At 41.0% G+C, this 17,569-nt stretch overlaps 2 protein-coding genes across 2 annotated transcripts in view; one reads left to right on the top strand and one right to left on the bottom strand.

The window, feature by feature from the left end:
• LOC130179228 (receptor-type tyrosine-protein phosphatase N2-like) overlaps window positions 1-17,569 on the bottom strand; it is a 231,040-nt gene that overhangs the window by 165,582 nt on the left and 47,889 nt on the right. Inside the window, exons 6-9 of the mRNA XM_056392074.1 lie at window positions 16,552-16,951; window positions 11,247-11,558; window positions 10,639-10,679; window positions 7,708-8,081 (exon numbers count right to left, since the gene is read on the bottom strand). Of these exons, the coding sequence (XP_056248049.1) occupies window positions 7,708-8,081; window positions 10,639-10,679; window positions 11,247-11,558; window positions 16,552-16,951 (1,127 nt within the window). The remainder of the gene's footprint in view (window positions 1-7,707; window positions 8,082-10,638; window positions 10,680-11,246; window positions 11,559-16,551; window positions 16,952-17,569) is intronic.
• Window positions 13,936-16,225, top strand: LOC130179229 (tripartite motif-containing protein 16-like). The gene has a single exon (XM_056392075.1). It carries the CDS (start codon window positions 14,019-14,021, stop codon window positions 15,711-15,713), a length of 1,695 nt encoding a protein of 564 aa, XP_056248050.1. The 5' UTR covers window positions 13,936-14,018; the 3' UTR covers window positions 15,714-16,225.

Below are 17,569 nucleotides of genomic sequence, written 5' to 3'. Positions count from 1 at the left end.
ACGACACTGAGGTAAATGAAAGTCTTTTGAGCCCCTCATTGAATAAGGGCGAATGTCAGATAAGCTGAAAACCACGTGTCTTTCACACAGTAAAGGGTTTTAAACGACACCACTCTTGTACTGAGGAAGCTTTGTAACTCGAGAGAAAGAGACTCTTCATCGGCCTCATTGTGATACAAAGTCTTGAAGTGGTATTCTTCCATCTTGTGGTTGACGCTGCACTTCGCTCTCTCTCGAGGAGAGATTTGACACAATGCAAGCTGTCAAGGACAACTTTGGTGTTCTTTTGAAGTTCGGCGATCTCACGGTTATGTCAAGACACCCTTTGAGGAGTCATAGTAAAGGGTTAGAGAGGAATCTACTGAGCTGACACTGAAGACTGACATCCGCTGTGCAAAAGTGACTGCGGACAACTTAAACCCTCCAGTTCACCTGTGATCAGAGCGGCACGGCTCCCAAGTCTGTTTCATGAAGTTACAGGAGTTATACCTTGGTATCTGACAGAACTGCTGTGTCAAGTCCTGTCAAAGTATAGTTTCTGCTGACTGAAGATTTTCCACCAAGCTCAAACATGTGAAAACCTGCCTTTTATCAGCTTCACCGTGGGAACACAGCTTCCATCTAACAAGTTTTAACAACATATTTATAAGAAAAATGTTGAGGTGCTTCTCCTGAGCAACCAGCAATTCGCAATGACAACTATAAATCCCCTTAAACCTCCCATTAAAGCACCATACAGTGCCCTGCCGCTGCCCCAAACCCATCTAAGTAGAGCCCCTGATGATGATGCTGATGATGATGATGTGTGCAGTAGCTAGCGTCTACCGATTTCCTGCACATAAGACATTCAGGCAACATCTGTAAATTTTTGCATTTACCAATAGTCTACATATGAGGTATTAAGGGGACATCTGTAAACTGTAGCGTCTGCCGAGAGTCTTCACTGGGGGGGGGTATTACAGAAAACAAGATGTCTGATCTTGGAACAACTTGATGAGCATTTCCTAAAGGCCCTGAAAACCTATTTCCTCAATCTGCGTCTTCTTATAAGCAATGTGGTGCTACATGACAATGCTCTGGTTACTTCCACTGAGAGGTTTTCATGTTCTTTTTGTTTTTGTTTGCGCTCGTCTCACTTTGTCACTGTCAGTCAAATCTGTCAACGTCTTTTTAAAGCTTGATCCTTGACTGTTGCACAGGTTACAGAGAAATCTTTAAGCTTGCATGTGTTATTATGTTCAGAAGCTTTTTGTGTGTTTGTGTGTGTGTGTGTGTGTGTGTGTGTGTGTGTGTGTGTGTGTGTGTGTGTGTGTGTGTGTGTGTGTGTGTGTGTGTGTGTGTGTGTGTGTGTGTGTGTGTGTGTGTGTGTGTGTGTGTGTGTGTGTGTGTGTGTGTGTGTGTGTGTGTGTGTGTGTGTGTGTGTGTGTGTGTGTGTGTGTGTGTGTGTGTGTGTGTGAATGAAGCACTTCATTTATGGACCTCGACAGAGTTGCCGGGAGATTGTTGTGGTGGATGGTGGGCGTACAAAGTGCAGCATCTGACACCAGAGACCAGGCTTTGCATCCTGAGTCTGTGTTTAGCTTTGGGCAACAAGAGCGCTTTGTTGAAGGTTAGAGAAAGATCGCGGTGCCTCCTGCTTCAAGTCACTTTGGACTTTTTTTCTGTATTAAACCAAGACCAGGATCTTTCCATAACCTTAACAACGTGCCTAAACATGACCATAAAAAAGGTTTAGTAAGGCTGTAGTCACTACAAGAACATATTGTACTGCAACATCTGATATTTTGGTGGCAAAGACAATGTCAGTGGACATTTTATCGATTCATTTTTTAGATTAGTCAGATTCATTAGTTGTATATTAACAGAATTGATGCATCTGCCACTTTTTGAGGCCACTGTCCTTCTTGCACTTCTTGTCATGTAAAATGAACCAAAAAGAAATCTGGTAGACTAGATATAGACTAGTATAAAAAAAAATTCTTAAATGTTGCAAAAAATGGATTTGGTGGTGGTTTTTCAGACTATTTGACCAAGTAATATAATAAAAGAGAAAACCTAGCTTTATTCAAATAACATCACTCAATAGAAACACAGATCATTCACAACTGTGTTTTGTCGACTTTTCTAAAAAAAAAAAAACAAATTGCTTCTATTTTGCACAAAACGGTAACGTAAAACCCGGCTGGAGACTTGTCCTGAGGCCACTCCCGCGATGTCTTGGCTGTATGCATTGTGCAAATGTTGTGCTGAAGGGTGAGGAGCATCATGCTATGAAGGGCCTTCTCATAACATGATGCTGCCACCGTAGGGATGGTATGACCCAGGTGATGAGCAGATACTAGATACTGTCTGAAGCCACTATATATTGTATGTATAAATATTTACTTGTTGTATCATATTTGGCTAAAGAGTCGTTTTTCCTGATGTTCTCTTTTTAGTCTCCATATTTTGTTATTTTTGTTATTATATTGTCAGGTCAATGTGCCTGCTGCAGGTTTTTTCTTCCTATTCATAGCTCTACAATTTCCATCCAGAAATTACAACGCAGTGACAACCACAGTTGATTTCATACATAATCATAAAGCCTATAAGTGGTGGAAATGCACTACCGCAATAAAAAAAAAATATATATATTCTTAGAGTCTATGATTGATTGTCATCAGGAAGTAGGGACCGGGTTGTTTGCTGCTAGATTTAGTTTTTAATATGACAAGGAAGTTGGGCCAGCAATTATGCCATCCAATCAGTGTAGCCGATTATTGATTGAGCTACTGCTGTGTTTCATTCAAGGTGTGTTGCACCCAAAAACCAAACAGCCTTTGGTAAAAGAAACCTCATCAGCACATTTAATAAACATACAGTAGATGAGGCATCTGTAACAAAATCCTTCCTCTCTCTCCTTCAAACACTTTTCCTACAAACATGCTACTATAAATTAGGATTTCTTGCTTAATTTGAGCACTTTTACATCTGGAAATCATCAGCTTTTATTAACATGAGCCAGATGCTTTGACATTTATCTACCTAAGGCTGACAAAATACCTCTTCCACATAAAAGCTTAATGTTCATGCTGTTGGGGGCTGCTTGGTTAACACTGCACTGACACCTGTTTGATTTTAATTCAAGAACAGCTGTGATATACCGCTTTTTGGTGTAGGAGGGTAAAGAGGAATGATTCGCCCTGACTGACTGAATTCAGCTTTTGAAAACCACCATGTATACTACTAATGATCTGTAGGAGGTTCAAGGAAAAAAAAGGACTCACAGAGCACACTGTGAACAGCTCTCCATTATTCAACATATAGTGGAGCCTCAGGTGTGACCTCAACAACAACATCAAAGACATGTTTTCCTCTCTAAGGCAACACTTGTGGCTTCTCCGCTGTGTCGCTCTGAGTGACGGCGTCATTCATGAACGGACGGACGAGCCACAAAGCTCTTAAACCAGAATAACACATGTTGCTTCTAGACCTTCAATCTCAAACTGAGGATCAGAGGAACTAATATGAAAATAAATCTGCCCCTTGTGTGAATGAGAATGAAGGAAGGAGATGACATGCAGTGTCCTCTTTGGTAATATTTAATCTACTTTCTAAGTATGAAAGGCTGGTTCACCCATTTCATGGTGAGTGAGAAACTGGAGTTCTCCCTGATAGCAACAACAAAGAACATATAAATACATATGTACATATATCGAATTTCCATATATGACATATATGTACATACAAAATAAAAACACAAATGTAAAAATTATATATGAAATGTATTAGAAATTGGAATAATTTCATATATTGACATATATGTCTAGTCCATACAAATATGTATGTTTAAGTATATATGTTTATATTGTAGACTTACGTTAGATAAATATATACATGAGCTTTGAGATCTAAGGGATCTAGGAGCTGAGTGCCAGTGGATGAGATCTGAGATGTAAGGTGGGGCCTGACCATTGAGAGCCTTAAAGGTAATCAGCAGGGTCTTGAATTGAATTCTGAAGTCAACATGAAGCCAGTGAAGGTAGGCTAAGACTGGGGTAATGTGCTTGTGTTTTTTAGTGCCAGTCAGCATCCTAGCAGCTGCATTCTGGACCAACTGCAAGTGAGATACGAAGGTTTGATGAAACCCTAATACAAGAAGTGTCTGTGTTCAAGAAGTGATAAAAGCGTGGATTACATTGAAGGACAGAATCGGTTTGAGTTCGGAGATGGTTCTTAACTGGAAGTAACTACTTTTAACAACGGAGGTGATATGTTTATCAAGGCAGAGCTTGGAATCAAGGGTTACACACAGGTTTTTAGCGTGAGGTTTCACATATGGGCTAAGGTGGAGAAGATTACTTGTGAGGTGGGTTTAAATGAAGGATGTAGTTTGCCATCCTGGCCTTGATGTCATTAAAGCAGTTCGGGAGAGGTTGAAGGGAGTCTGTAGGTTTTAGTGGGAGGTAGAGCTGTGGATCATCAGCATAGAAATGGCACGAGATGTTATGTTTTCTGATGATGTATCCAAAGGGCAGCATGTTTAGGCTCAATAGGACTGGCCCGAGGATGGATCCCTGGGGAACCCCACTGGTGACAGGGGCAGAGGAGGAGGAGGACTAGTCTATAGCCACTGAGAAAGTCCTGTGTTTGAGGTAGAATCCAAACCAGTTTAAAGCAGTACCCTTAATACCAACCCACTGTTCTAGACTGTTAAAAGGATGTCATGGTCAACTGAATCAAAGGCAGGACTAAGGTCTAGTAGAATGAGGAAGGTGTTTTTCCTGGAGTCAACAGTGAGCAGTAGGTCATTGGTTACCTTTAACAGAACTGTTTCTGTGCTGTGGAGGGCATTGAACCCTGATTGGAATGGATCTTGTTGGTATTCAGAAAACGAGTGCAGTTGTGACAGAACAATTTTTCCCAGTAATTTTGCAATAAAAGCAGTCTAGAAATGGGCCGAAGAGAGAGGGAGAGAAAAGTGATCTGATGTTTCAAATTTTTTCTGTGAAAAACTTTTCACAGGAGTTTACAGAGGCGTCGATATTGTGGGAGGGGCGGGGAGCGAGGATAGAATTGATAGCCCTGAACAAAATTTTTGGTCTGTTAGAATGTTTACTGATGATCTCAGAGAAATACTTAGCTCTGGCTTTCTTGGCTGCTGTTTGAAAATTGGCAGACAATTTTTAAATATTTCCAGTGAGACTGAGAGGTGATCTTTTTTCCATCTCCGTTCAGCTCTACAACAGGCCTGCCTGAGGGAGCAGGCTGAATCACCCAGCCACTGATAGGTTTTAAGTTTGGGATGTCGATATTTGTGGGGGACTACGGAGTCCAGGATAGCTGAGCAGGAGGAGTAGAAGAGGGAGATCAATTTATCTGGGATCAGAAGAGGCTCTGCAGTAGAAGAGATGGAGGTTGTGATGGCCTTTCTTCTGCGAAGTGAAGTGCAGTGAGACAATTTATATGGCAAGAGTAGTAACTCGATGTTTCGACACTAAGCCGGGGACCTGATAGGGTGGTACTGAAAACTATTGGATTATGATCCGAGAAGCATGCATCTTCAGTTCTGAGTTTGTCAATAGTGAGGCCAAATGACATAATGAGGTCAAGTGTATGTCCTAGCACATAGGTGGCTCCAGTTACGCGCTGGAGAAAAGAGAAAAGAGGCCAAAAGAGTCCTGGACATGTTTGAATTTGTTTGCCATAGGTTTGCCTGGGCAGCAGACATGGATATTAAAATCACCCAGGATTACCAATCTGTCATACAGTGGGACAATACTACACAGGCATTCAGAGAATTATAGAGATATGAACTCTTTATCTGTCTTCTTATACAGCAGGAAGGTATCTCCTCCACCCCAAATTCATACCAGACTCAAGATGTCAGAGGTAAGTAAACACCACTGACTCCATCCTTTATATCAACAACAGCTCTGATCTCCATTACACATGGAGGCTCAGGGCTCCTAACTAATTATTTTCACCATTTACGCAGAACCACACAATCTAATCTGTCCCTGAAATGAATGTGGACCATCCCGAATTTAAAGTCTTTGTTTTTCTACGTTATTATTAGTTTCAATTACTCAAAGTGACTTTTAAGATAAATAAAACACAAATCACACACACACACACAAACACACACACAACATTTGTTCAGGCAGGGTTAGTGTGTTTGCAACGATGTATAATGTAAACAAAAACTGCAACATTAAATTTCTAGATTTCAGCTTTTAGGTTCAATTACATTCCTGATTAAGCAAAGACTAACTTAAAAACCTCTTATATCGAAAGATGAGATTTCAGTGCAAGAAAAACCAGGGGACGCCAGAATCACTCTGGCAATCAATACCAGCAGCGATGTTTGAGTGTATATGTTGTCAGATATCTGCATTCATAACATTACCAGGGTCTTTTTTTCTCCAACTCTCGTCCAAATTTTTATCCCAAAATTAAATTACATCCTCTCTGATCCTGTTTTTATCGGCTCCCGGACAACGGGAGGTTCTTATGCTCGAGCCCTGGGAGGCTCCATGAGTAGTATCAAGGAGAAAGATGGCGTTGTTTTTACTTACTGATTCATTTAATCTATATATTGCCACGTCCAGAGTGAGCCTGATGAACTGTTGTATATGGTAAGGAATCGATCAATTATTTGATTATGCAAATACAGAGATCAGTCCATCATGTAGAATGGTATTAAGTACACATTATAAAATACCTGGTAACAGGACAATATTTAGTCATCGACTAGACAGCCAATAAGATACAGTATCAACACATCTAAAGACTGAACTATGTATGCAGCAATATTAGGGACTGACTAAGAAATCAGCCAGTTAATATTATTGGCCAAAATTAGCTTACCACAATTAATACACAGTGTTGTGCCAGTTCACACTTAAAAAAAAAAAAAAAGTTCAAAGTTCAGTTCGTGCAGATGAAAATTAAGTTCACAGTTCCAAAAATGAACTAGTTCACATTCATTTGTTCCGTCTATTTTAAATGAATAGGCCGCTATTCTTTTTCAAAAGAACCTCCTTCGACCCATCCTTCATCAGCCCCAAATCATTGCCACCCTCAAACTAAATTAATTATTGTACCCCACTGAAGAATCCCAGACATGAGTTACATTTAAAACTGCCTGTACCGCTAGAACCAGCCATGGTGGGCCGTGTCTATGGAGACGTCATGCGGCGTACCGTAAAACTGAAAACGAAGTGTTTTCCGGCATTCACTCATTCACGTTCATCATTTGTAAACTTATTCATTTAGTTCAGCGTTCACAAAAAATATCACCATGTTCAATGAGCACTGTTCATTGAACATGTTCATGCACAACACTGTAATACACCTAGCTAGAACTAATGAAGTCTAATGCAATGTGTAATAACTCCTACCCTCCTGGAGGTGATAAAGTTCAGTGTTGATGTGTTGATTCAACTTAATGGTCATTTTAAAGGCTTTTGTAGTGTGTGGTGCTGTTGAATTGTACTGTATTATATTCAGAGGAGGTTCTTAATATTCTGTCCACTAAATATTCTGAGTGTATGAGAACAGATATATAACATTTTTTAATAACCAAATTTAAGAGGCTCCTTATCAAAAGAATTTGTTTGTGATGCGATATATGAGATTTTTCAACATCATTTTATCAGTATCAGTAACTAATATTCAATCAATACTTCCTGTGTACCAGTGCTGTGACAGTTGCTTCGTACTCACTCGGTGTCGGTGATGACGTAGCCAAAGACATCGTCGTCAGCCTTCTTCCTGCTGTCTTTGACGTCCAGCTGCAGCTCGGGGACATGCAGCGTCTTCTTGTGCGGCTCGTCGTACACAAGGGAAGCAGGAGGGGGCGCCACCTCCTTGATCCAGCCCTCCACCTCTGACACCTCCTCCACAGACTGGGTGGCGTCCTTCTTCTGCACCGTTATTCCCGCCTCGCTGGTCCGACTCTGGACGTTCTCCAGCCCCACCTGTTGGCCTGCGGGTGTCTCCATGGCAACGTCGTTCCGGTTTCTTGCTGAGGAATAAGAGTTCAAGGAGGTTTTGTCCAGGTAGGCGAGAAGTTTGGTGAGGAGGTCTCCAGTCTCAGCCTGAAAAATGACAAAGAAGTGTTCTGAGTAAGAAAGGGTCAGCTTCAGCCTCCACACACAGGTGTTTTCATTTGACTGATTAGACCTCGTTTCAGCTGCGGTGTACAGACTGGGCTTGACTAACGTCTCCTTGTTGCACCTGTTAAAGGGGAGAGCATAGGGGAGATCTACAATGGTATTATTTAGTCTGAGGAGCCGAAATTGGATGATTTGGAAAATAGCTGTGCTGTCATTACTGTGCTGTAAAGAATTTGTAGCCAGATTATTGTAGTTATTATGCAGACCCATTACCAGATAGCAGAATTACTCTGGCCAATATTTGGGTCACATGTTTGTGTTTCTTCTGGCTCAACCTAGGCCCAGTTCCTCGGCCCAAGTCCTGCACACACACAGCATACCAGATACTACGTCTACATCTGAAGAGAAATCCTTTTGATTGTAGTAAAATTTGCATTAATGTAGCAAATTTTTTTCCCTTTCATACCTCTAGATATGAGTTTAATTAAATAATGTGAGTTTATTACTCTGTCTACTCTTGGCAGGCAGTTTAAGTTGTTTAGGATCTCCAAATAGCTTAGCACCATGACAAATTATTCAAATTTCAAAAACTTTAAACACATCTCTGACAGTACACTCATAAACCTCTATAATAACATATTCAGATATCAGACTTCAGTAATGAGACATCGTTCAATCAAGATCTTTTGTCTAATCGGCTGAAACTGAACTGGTGGGAGCTTTTCTGTGGGTGACAATGTACTGCTTCAAGCATGAGGAAATAATTGCTTTAAATCAAAGAACAGCCAACCTGTCAGAGTTTAAACTGAATGGGACTATAATATGCTGTTATTCCTCTGCTGCTAGCTTCAGGGTAATTGCTCGTCTTGTCAAGATCCAAATAGCAGAATAACTACAACGCTACCTGAGCCAAAAGCTTACTTTGATTAAACTTGTTCTGTCTGTGAGCACTTAAAAATCTAATTTTCTTTACAATATCAAATTATTTTTGGGACCAGTAAGACACAAAGTACAGATTGAAGACACAACAAAACACAGCAAACAGCATCAGAAACAATCATTTCTGAGAGGCTTTGAGCCTCTCTTCTGATTGGCAGAGAAACATAATCCTGCAAGTTTGGATGGTGGGTCCAGGTGGGCAGGGCTTGGGGCATGGCTGAGAGTGGTGACTGCTTTGTTGTGACATCACAAAGTTACAGAAGTCCTGATGGCTGATTTAAGGCTCTGTTTCTTGGGGCATGGCTGAGAGTGGTGACTGCTTTGTTGTGACATCACAAAGTTACAGAAGTCCTGATGGCTGATTTAAGGCTCTGTTTCTGAAAACAGGCTGTGTGCATTTCTCTGTGGACTGAGGCTTTGATACTTTCACAGTATTAATATAGAACCTAGACCTGATTTATAATCAAAAAACACATGGACATCTACCTTTATACAATATGGGACCTTTAAATTCATCAAGAAGGATGAGACATTCCAATTTAAAATAATTTGCAATTCATTCTATTATATGGTGCAAAGTACTGGAGTACTGGTCAGCCATGAGGTAGGTAGGTAGGTAGGTAGGTAGTTAGGTAGGTAGGTAGGTAGGTAGGTAGGTAGGTAGGTAGGTAGGTAGGTAGGTAGGTAGGTAGGTAGGTAGGTAGGTAGGTAGGTAGGTAGGTAGGTAGGTAAGTAGGTAAGTAGGTAGGTCGGTAGGTAAGTAGGTAGGTTACTTTATTTGTACCCGTAGGTAAATTTCTGGTCTGATGAACAGTAGCTTTAAATTTTAGAAGGTATGTAATATAATGAAGCACCTTCAGCAGGAGACATTTAGAAATAGAAATTATGTATCTAAGTAAGTAGTTTTCTTGTTGCTCGTGTGGATCTGCCAACTTTCTCCTAAAGCACACAACAAGATTGATAACTTGAGGAAGATGCATATTACAAGGATCTCAGTCAGAAACAACAATGCAAGTTGCAGGTCTGCTGTCTGGATCTATTCATCTATTCAACGTATAACAATGTATCTGTGGAGACTGTAGCATGTCCAAAATGTAGCACTGAGACTACTGACTTTAGCGAAACAATATGATCATATTTAATTGTATCAAATCCCACTATGAACCTCATGTAGTACTTACTTGCACAATGTAGTTTTTTGGAATTTTTAATTTGAATTCTTTTTATCAATAAAAGTACTATAGTATGGATTAAGTGACAGTATCATCTGTAGAAGAATAACATGCTAAAAACCATACTGAAAAATTATGTCAGTACTACATGATTAAGTTTGACAACTAGCTTTACAGGATGACAGAATTGAAAAAAAGGTACAAATTCACCAAAAGTTTCTGAAAACTAGACTTGATTCATTATGTATATTATGTATAACTTTATTCTGAATTTTCTCAAAGGATGTTGAGTTCCTGCTACATTCTCTGGACAGTTACTTCACCTTCAACTGCACAATCTGAAGTTCTTTTGAAAACTGCAGGGCATGGGGTTCATTTCCTTCCTCATACAGAATATTTTTTTTTCTTACCACAAACTGAACGCTTACCGTGTCCTTCACATTTTGCTCTTCTGTATCCGTATGGCGCTCTGTTGGGAGAAAGAGTAAATACATTCATACATTTTGTGTTCATCAGGGAGGGGTAAAGAAAGAGAGAATGTTTTAATCAAACAGCACAATAATAAATGTGCACAAAGAGCTTAAAGCCAGTTGCAGATCTTCAAATTTCAAGGATATTTTCTTGATTGCAACCTCATCCTTGTGTTATATTTGACTGATGTGCTCCTGTGGTAATTTTGTTTTTCACTGATTTTCTCTCGTTATCAGTAAATGTGCAACATGGTTCAGTACTTTTTTAGCCATTTTTAAGGTATTTGTTGGCGCTTTTACTTGTAGTGTAAACATTTTCAGTCGGAGTGGTCTCAGTGGACAGTGAACCATTAAAACTGACTCCGTTTATTCTGAGCTGAACAGGATGCCTATTCATTTTCACATTGATTTTTATGTTGCACTCTTGTGCCGAGTTATTTGAGAGCTCCTTTTTTTTTTTCTTTTTTTTTCGACATACAGAATTGGGTGTATACCATACACTTGCTTTTCAGCGTCTGCTCAATACTTAAATTGTGTAAAAACAAAATGAATCACTATGAAATTACCTTGAAGTGCTGCCGGCATCTTAGAAGTGCTCCCCTGTGGTTTCAGTGTTGGAGCAGTCTCCAACAACTTCTCCTCTTCCTCATCTCTGGCAGCCTCCTCCTCTTCTCCCTCCCCATTCCTCAGCTCTCCCTCCAGGTCTCTCGGTCCAGTTCTCATGCGAGTCAGGCCCCTGTTGATTCCTTGGTCCTGGTCGACCACCTGCAGGGCGTCGGCGATCAGGCTGGACAGCTGATCCAGGTCCTGTGGTGTCAGGTCGTCCACGTCCACATGCTGCCTCCCAGCGTTCTTCAAAACGTTCTCAATGAACCTCTCTGGAGGAGAGATGGACGTGACAGAGGTAAAATAACAGTCAGAGTCAGACACTGTCCTTTCGAATAAATGCTTTAAACGACCTATGTTTACTTGAGAGTGGAATCTGCAGCTGTCCTCAGCTTCACAGTGAGTTTCAGCTCATTGTTTATGTGTCTGGACCACAACTTACTGTTCTGGTTCACTCTCACCATTCTCAAAACAGCAGCAGGCAGCTGTTTTAAGAAAGACAACACTGAAATGCCACTGTCCACTACCTGCTCAACAGCAAACAGCAGACAGAGAGCCAAAGAGAAAGAGAGAGAGAATACTGGACTTAGATTCATCACATCAACACATCATGAGCTGAAATTTCCACCTTGAACTGCAGTGAACCAATGACAGTCTCACAAAAACAGATTAAGACACAACCTAAGGAACCAATCCTGTCATTTTGTGGGGATTGGGGGGGCGGGTCTAAATACACCTGAAACCTTGTCAGTACAGAGAGAGAGAGTTAGTATTAGCACAACCACTGACACTGTGCCAGCTACTGCCAGTTACAAGCTAACTGTAGTGAATCTACAGACTCATCCAGCATCAATATCCGTCCTCTGAGCTACTTTGAGGATGTGACAGCAGCTGTGTCACAGCTCAGAGATAAACTACAGGACATTCTGAGAGAAACATGGACAAACATCTCACTGACAGTGACTCAAGTGGATGTTTCACTGTCACAACCAGAGCCCAGGACCAGAGCTGACTTCTTAAAATATTCACAAGAAATCACACTGGATCCAAACACAGCAAATACATATCTGTTATTATCTGAGGGAAACAGAAAAGCAACAGGAATGAGTCAACAACAGTCTTATTCTAGTCACCCAGACAGATTCACTTCATGGTCTCAGGTCCTGAGTAGAGAGAGTCTGACTGGATGTTGTTACTGGGAGGTGGAGTGGAGAGGAAGTGGAGGAGTTCGTGTAGCAGTTGCATACAAAAATATCAGCAGAGCAGGGAACTGGAATGAATGTGTGTTTGGACACAATGACAAATCTTGGGCGTTAGATAGTGATCAAAACAGTTATACATTGTGGTACAACAATATCAGCACTCCAGTCTCAGGTCTTCGGTCCTCCAGAGTAGGAGTGTACGTGGATCACAGAGCAGGTGTTCTGTCCTTCTACAGTGTCTCTGAAACCAGGACTCTCCTCCACAGAGTCCAGACCACATTCACTCAGCCTCTCTATGCTGGACTTTGGGTTTATGACACAGCTGAGTTGTGTAAACTCAAATAGACAAAGGTCATTTAAGGTGTAGTTGGTTTAAATCTGTATTTCAGTTCATCAGTTTATTTTGTCTCCATCATTGTTGCTAAAAGCTCATTGCTGTTGTGTTTCTGCACTGCACAGAGATCACCTGTCAATCAAACATTATGGGTGGTACTTTGACCTCTTCTCATTTATTGTTGTGTTGATGTTTGAGTTTCTTTAGGTGGAGCTGGAGCCATGGAGGATATCACTGCTCAGGATGATTTTTCTTTACCTAAACTGACATTTCTCCACATGAAAATATAAACTTCTCTGTGCTCTGAATGTTTGTTGAATATTTGTGTTGATGTATTTGTATTAATGATAGATAGATTATTATATGCAGAATTAATTTAACTGTAATGAATAGAGATGAAACTCTTTGCTGCTGTGATGATGATTTAAAAGAGTGTGATCTCTGTTTATGTGTTTGGATGAAACTAAAATGATGACATCAATAAAATCTTACTAAAAATGATAAAACCAGGTGATGTGCTTCATTCATGTCCTTCTGGATTTAGAGTTGTCACATATAACTTGTTTGATGTAGTGATATTAGTTTAAACCCATTTGAAACTTGTAGTGCAGGTTTGAATGAGGATGACTTTCTGAATTTGACTTGATTTGTCACAAATGACCCAAAGAAGTTCATTGAATATGTGAGAAAAATTGTTATACCGCAGGATTTTTATTTTTATAAAAGTGTATGTCTGAGAACTGTCTATCATTGTTCATCTATTCTTTTAATAAATAACAGTATATTGAATTGATTTTGAGGAGGGCTTAGAGCAATATGGAGCCATCATCAAACCCTCAGGTGCCAACAACTATTATACAACTAAAGACATGATTATTATCAAATGAGGGGAAAGACTGAAACGAGGAAACAACGTTTTAATTCAGTGCTGCCCCTCCTCCTGCGAAGTGTCAAAGTCTGATAACACTCCCTCTTCTTCCTGCCCTCAAACACAGTGAGCTCAACTCTGTCCATATTTCCTTGTTCCCTCCCCTTCAGATCTACAGTTTGAAGATGGGTGGAACCAACATGTGGTGAAGTGCAAGAGCTGACAGGCCCCGTTCACTGCAGAGACACATGTTGTTCAGATCAGAGTTCAAACTAGTTTCAGTTCTACAGAATTGAAACTCAGACAGTCGTTGACAGTGAGAGGTGAAATGGCGCAGAAAGGAGTTCAGCTGGACCAGGAATCCATCTCTTGTTCAATCTGTCTGGATCTACTGAAGGATCCGGTGACTATTCCCTGTGGACACAGCTACTGCATGAACTGTATTAAAAGCTTCTGGGATGAAGAGGATCAGAAGAAAATCCACAGCTGTCCTCAGTGTAGGCAGACCTTCACACCAAGACCTGTCCTGGTGAAAAGCACCATGTTAGCAGTTTTAGTGGAGGAGCTGAAGAAGACTGGACTCCAAGCTGCTCCTGCTGATCACTGCTATGCTGGACCTGAAGATGTGGCCTGTGATTTCTGCACTGGGAGAAAACTGAAAGCTGTCAAATCATGTTTGTTTTGTCTGGCCTCTTACTGTGAGAAACACCTGCAGCTTCATTATGATGTAGCTCCATTAAAGAAACACAAGCTGGTGGAGCCCTCCAAGAAGCTCCAGGAGAACATCTGCTCTCGTCATGATGAGGTGATGAAGATGTTCTGTCGCACTGATCAGCAGTGTATCTGTTATCTCTGCTCTGTGGATGAACATAAAGGCCACGACACAGTCTCAGCTGCAGCAGAAAGGACTGAGAGGCAGAGAGAGCTCCAGCTGAGTCGACAACAAATCCAGCAGAGAATCCAGGACAGAGACAAAGATGTGAAGGTGCTTCAACAGGAGGTGGAGGCCATCAATGGCTCTGCTGATGAAGCAGTGAAGGACAGTGAGAAGATCTTCACTGAGCTGATCCATCTCATGGAGAAAAGAAGTTCTGATGTGAAGCAGCAGATCAGATCCCAGCAGGAAACTGAAGTGAGTCGAGTCAAAGAGCTTCAGGAGAAGCTGGAGCAGGAGATCACTGAGCTGAAGAGGAAAGACGCTGAGCTGATGCAGCTCTCACACACAGAGGATCACAACCAGTTTCTACACAACTACCCCTCACTGTCACGACTCAGTGAATCTACAGACTCATCCAGCATCAATATCCGTCCTTTGAGATACTTTGAGGATGTGACAGCAGCTGTGTCACAGCTCAGAGATAAACTACAGGACATTCTGAGGGACACATGGACAAACATCTCACTGACAGTGACTGAAGTGGATGTTTTACTGTCACAACCAGAGCCCAGGACCAGAGCTGACTTCTTAAAATATTCACAGGAAATCACACTAGATCCAAACACAGCACACACACTTCTGTTATTATCTGAGGGAAACAGAAAAGCAACATTAGTGAGACAACATCAGTCTTATTCTAGTCACCCAGACAGATTCACTACATGTGAGCAGGTCCTGAGTAGAGAGAGTCTGACTGGACGTTGTTACTGGGAGGTGAATTGGAGAGGAAGAGTAGGAGTTCGTGTAGCAGTTGCATACAAGAATATCAGCAGATCAGGGAGCAGGAATGAATCTGGATTTGGATGCAATGACAAATCTTGGGCGTTAAATTGTAACCAAAACAGTTATACATTCGTCTACGACAAAATCAACACTCCAGTCTCAGGTCCTCAGTCCTCCAGAGTAGGAGTGTACCTGGATCACAGAGCAGGTGTTCTGTCCTTCTACAGCGTCTCTGAAACCATGACTCTCCTCCACAGAGTCCAGACCACATTCACTCAGCCTCTCTATGCTGGAGTTTGGTTTCCTCTTAATATATGGATTGATTGTAATGGATACTCTGCTGAGTTGTGTAAACTCAAATAGACAAAGGTCATTTAAGGTGTAGTTGGTTTAAATCTGTATTTCAGTTCATCAGTTCATTTTGTCTACATCATTGTTGCTAAAAGCTCATTGCTGTTGTGTTTCTGCACTGCACAGAGATCACCTGTCAATCAAACATTATGGGTGGTACTTTGACCTCTTCTCATTTATTGTTGTGTTGATGTTTGAGTTTCTTTAGGTGGAGCTGGAGCCATGGAGGATATCACTGCTCAGGATGATCTTTCTTTACCTAAACTGACATTTCTCCACATGAAAATATAAACTTCTCTGTGCTCTGAATGTTTGTTGAATATGTGTGTTTATGTATTCGTATTAATGATAGATAGATTATTATATGTAGAATTAATTTAACTGTAATGAATAGAGATGAAACTCTTTGCTGCTGTGATGATGATTTAAAAGAGTGTGATCTCTGTTGATTTGTTTGGATGAAATTAAAATGATGATATAAATCAAATCTTACTAAAAATAATAAAACCAGGGGATCTGCTTCATTCACGTCCTGGATTTCTTCTGGATTTAGAGTTGTCACATATAACTTGTTTGATGTGTTTCTTTTCCAAATGTGAGATTCAGGAGAAATAAACTGACATCATTTATTGTGATGTTGATTTTAAATCAGTTTTTTAACAGCAGAAAGAAGCTGTCATGTTGGTTCTCAATTAAATAAACAGCATCATCATTTTACCCATATTTACTGTTATTTCTCCTCAATTATATTTTTTGGGAAAAGAGTTTATATGATATTCGAATGACTCAGTCCAACACAACAAAGTCAAGAACTGTATGAACATGCTCATGATTTTCTTAAAGCACGTACCATCCACAGACGAGAGCGGGTCTTTGACTGAAGCCCCTTGAGTTCTTCCCATCTTCAAAAGTCTGGATTTCGAGGCCTCCTTTTTGAGCCCAGAATTTTCAATTCCGTTGCTGTAGAAGGGCGTCAGGCGAGGCGAGGCGGCCTCGTGCTCCTCAGGCTCCTCAGGGCTCATCCCCCCACTGTGCAGGGACAGATGCCTGGAGAGATACTGCCTCAGGGCACCCAGGAGAATGTCGCCCTCAGACTGCGCGGCTAGGAGCTGGTTGGCTAGAGGTCTCTGCTTCTGCTGAGGTTGGAGAGATGAAAGAGGAGAGAAGCTGGAGGGAGGTGACTTCTGAGCCGACGTCTGGGCCTTGGAGCGATAGAAGTCTGCAGGGATGCCCGACTGGAAACGGTCACTCTGAAAGAATGAAGATGAGCACATGTATTCATATAAAAAACAGCTACATTGGTCCGTGTGGACATAAAAAAAAACATACATGTTGTACATGTTGCAATATTGTTAAAATCAAAACTTGTCTGTAGAGCCGAGAGGAATTGAATGTTGCAAAATGAGCAGGTGTCCACATGTTGTAGTGTCCTTGAGCGACATATCGGATCCCAAATTGTTCCAACTGTATGTGCACAGGAGAAAAAAGTGTCCGCCAAGTGAGTGATATATAATTAGAACATTCAAAATCATTATTTAACCATTTCTGTAGACAAGATTAGTTTTCATTATAAAAAATATTAATTCTGTGTTGATGTAGGTTCCTGGTGACCAACGAGTGTAAGGTGCCAAGTGTGAACAACAAGTCCGACCCCTCATTCTGTGTCATCTCTGTAATGTCCACTGTCAGGCATAAAAATATATATGAAAAAAAAAACAAGAGAAATGTCCCATCTGCTCTACTACTATTAAAATCAAAAACAATGGCCTGGAATATTGAGCAAAGATGTGGCTGCACAGCCCAGGAGTGAATGTATGCAACCGAATGCATGTGTGGTAGCATGCACCCTCATACTGCCTGAGCAGCTT

The sequence above is a fragment of the Seriola aureovittata genome, chromosome 12 (assembly GCF_021018895.1).
Source record: "Seriola aureovittata isolate HTS-2021-v1 ecotype China chromosome 12, ASM2101889v1, whole genome shotgun sequence".
NCBI classification, from domain to species: Eukaryota; Metazoa; Chordata; class Actinopteri; order Carangiformes; family Carangidae; genus Seriola; species Seriola aureovittata.
This window is presented reverse-complemented; position numbering and strand designations above follow the sequence as displayed.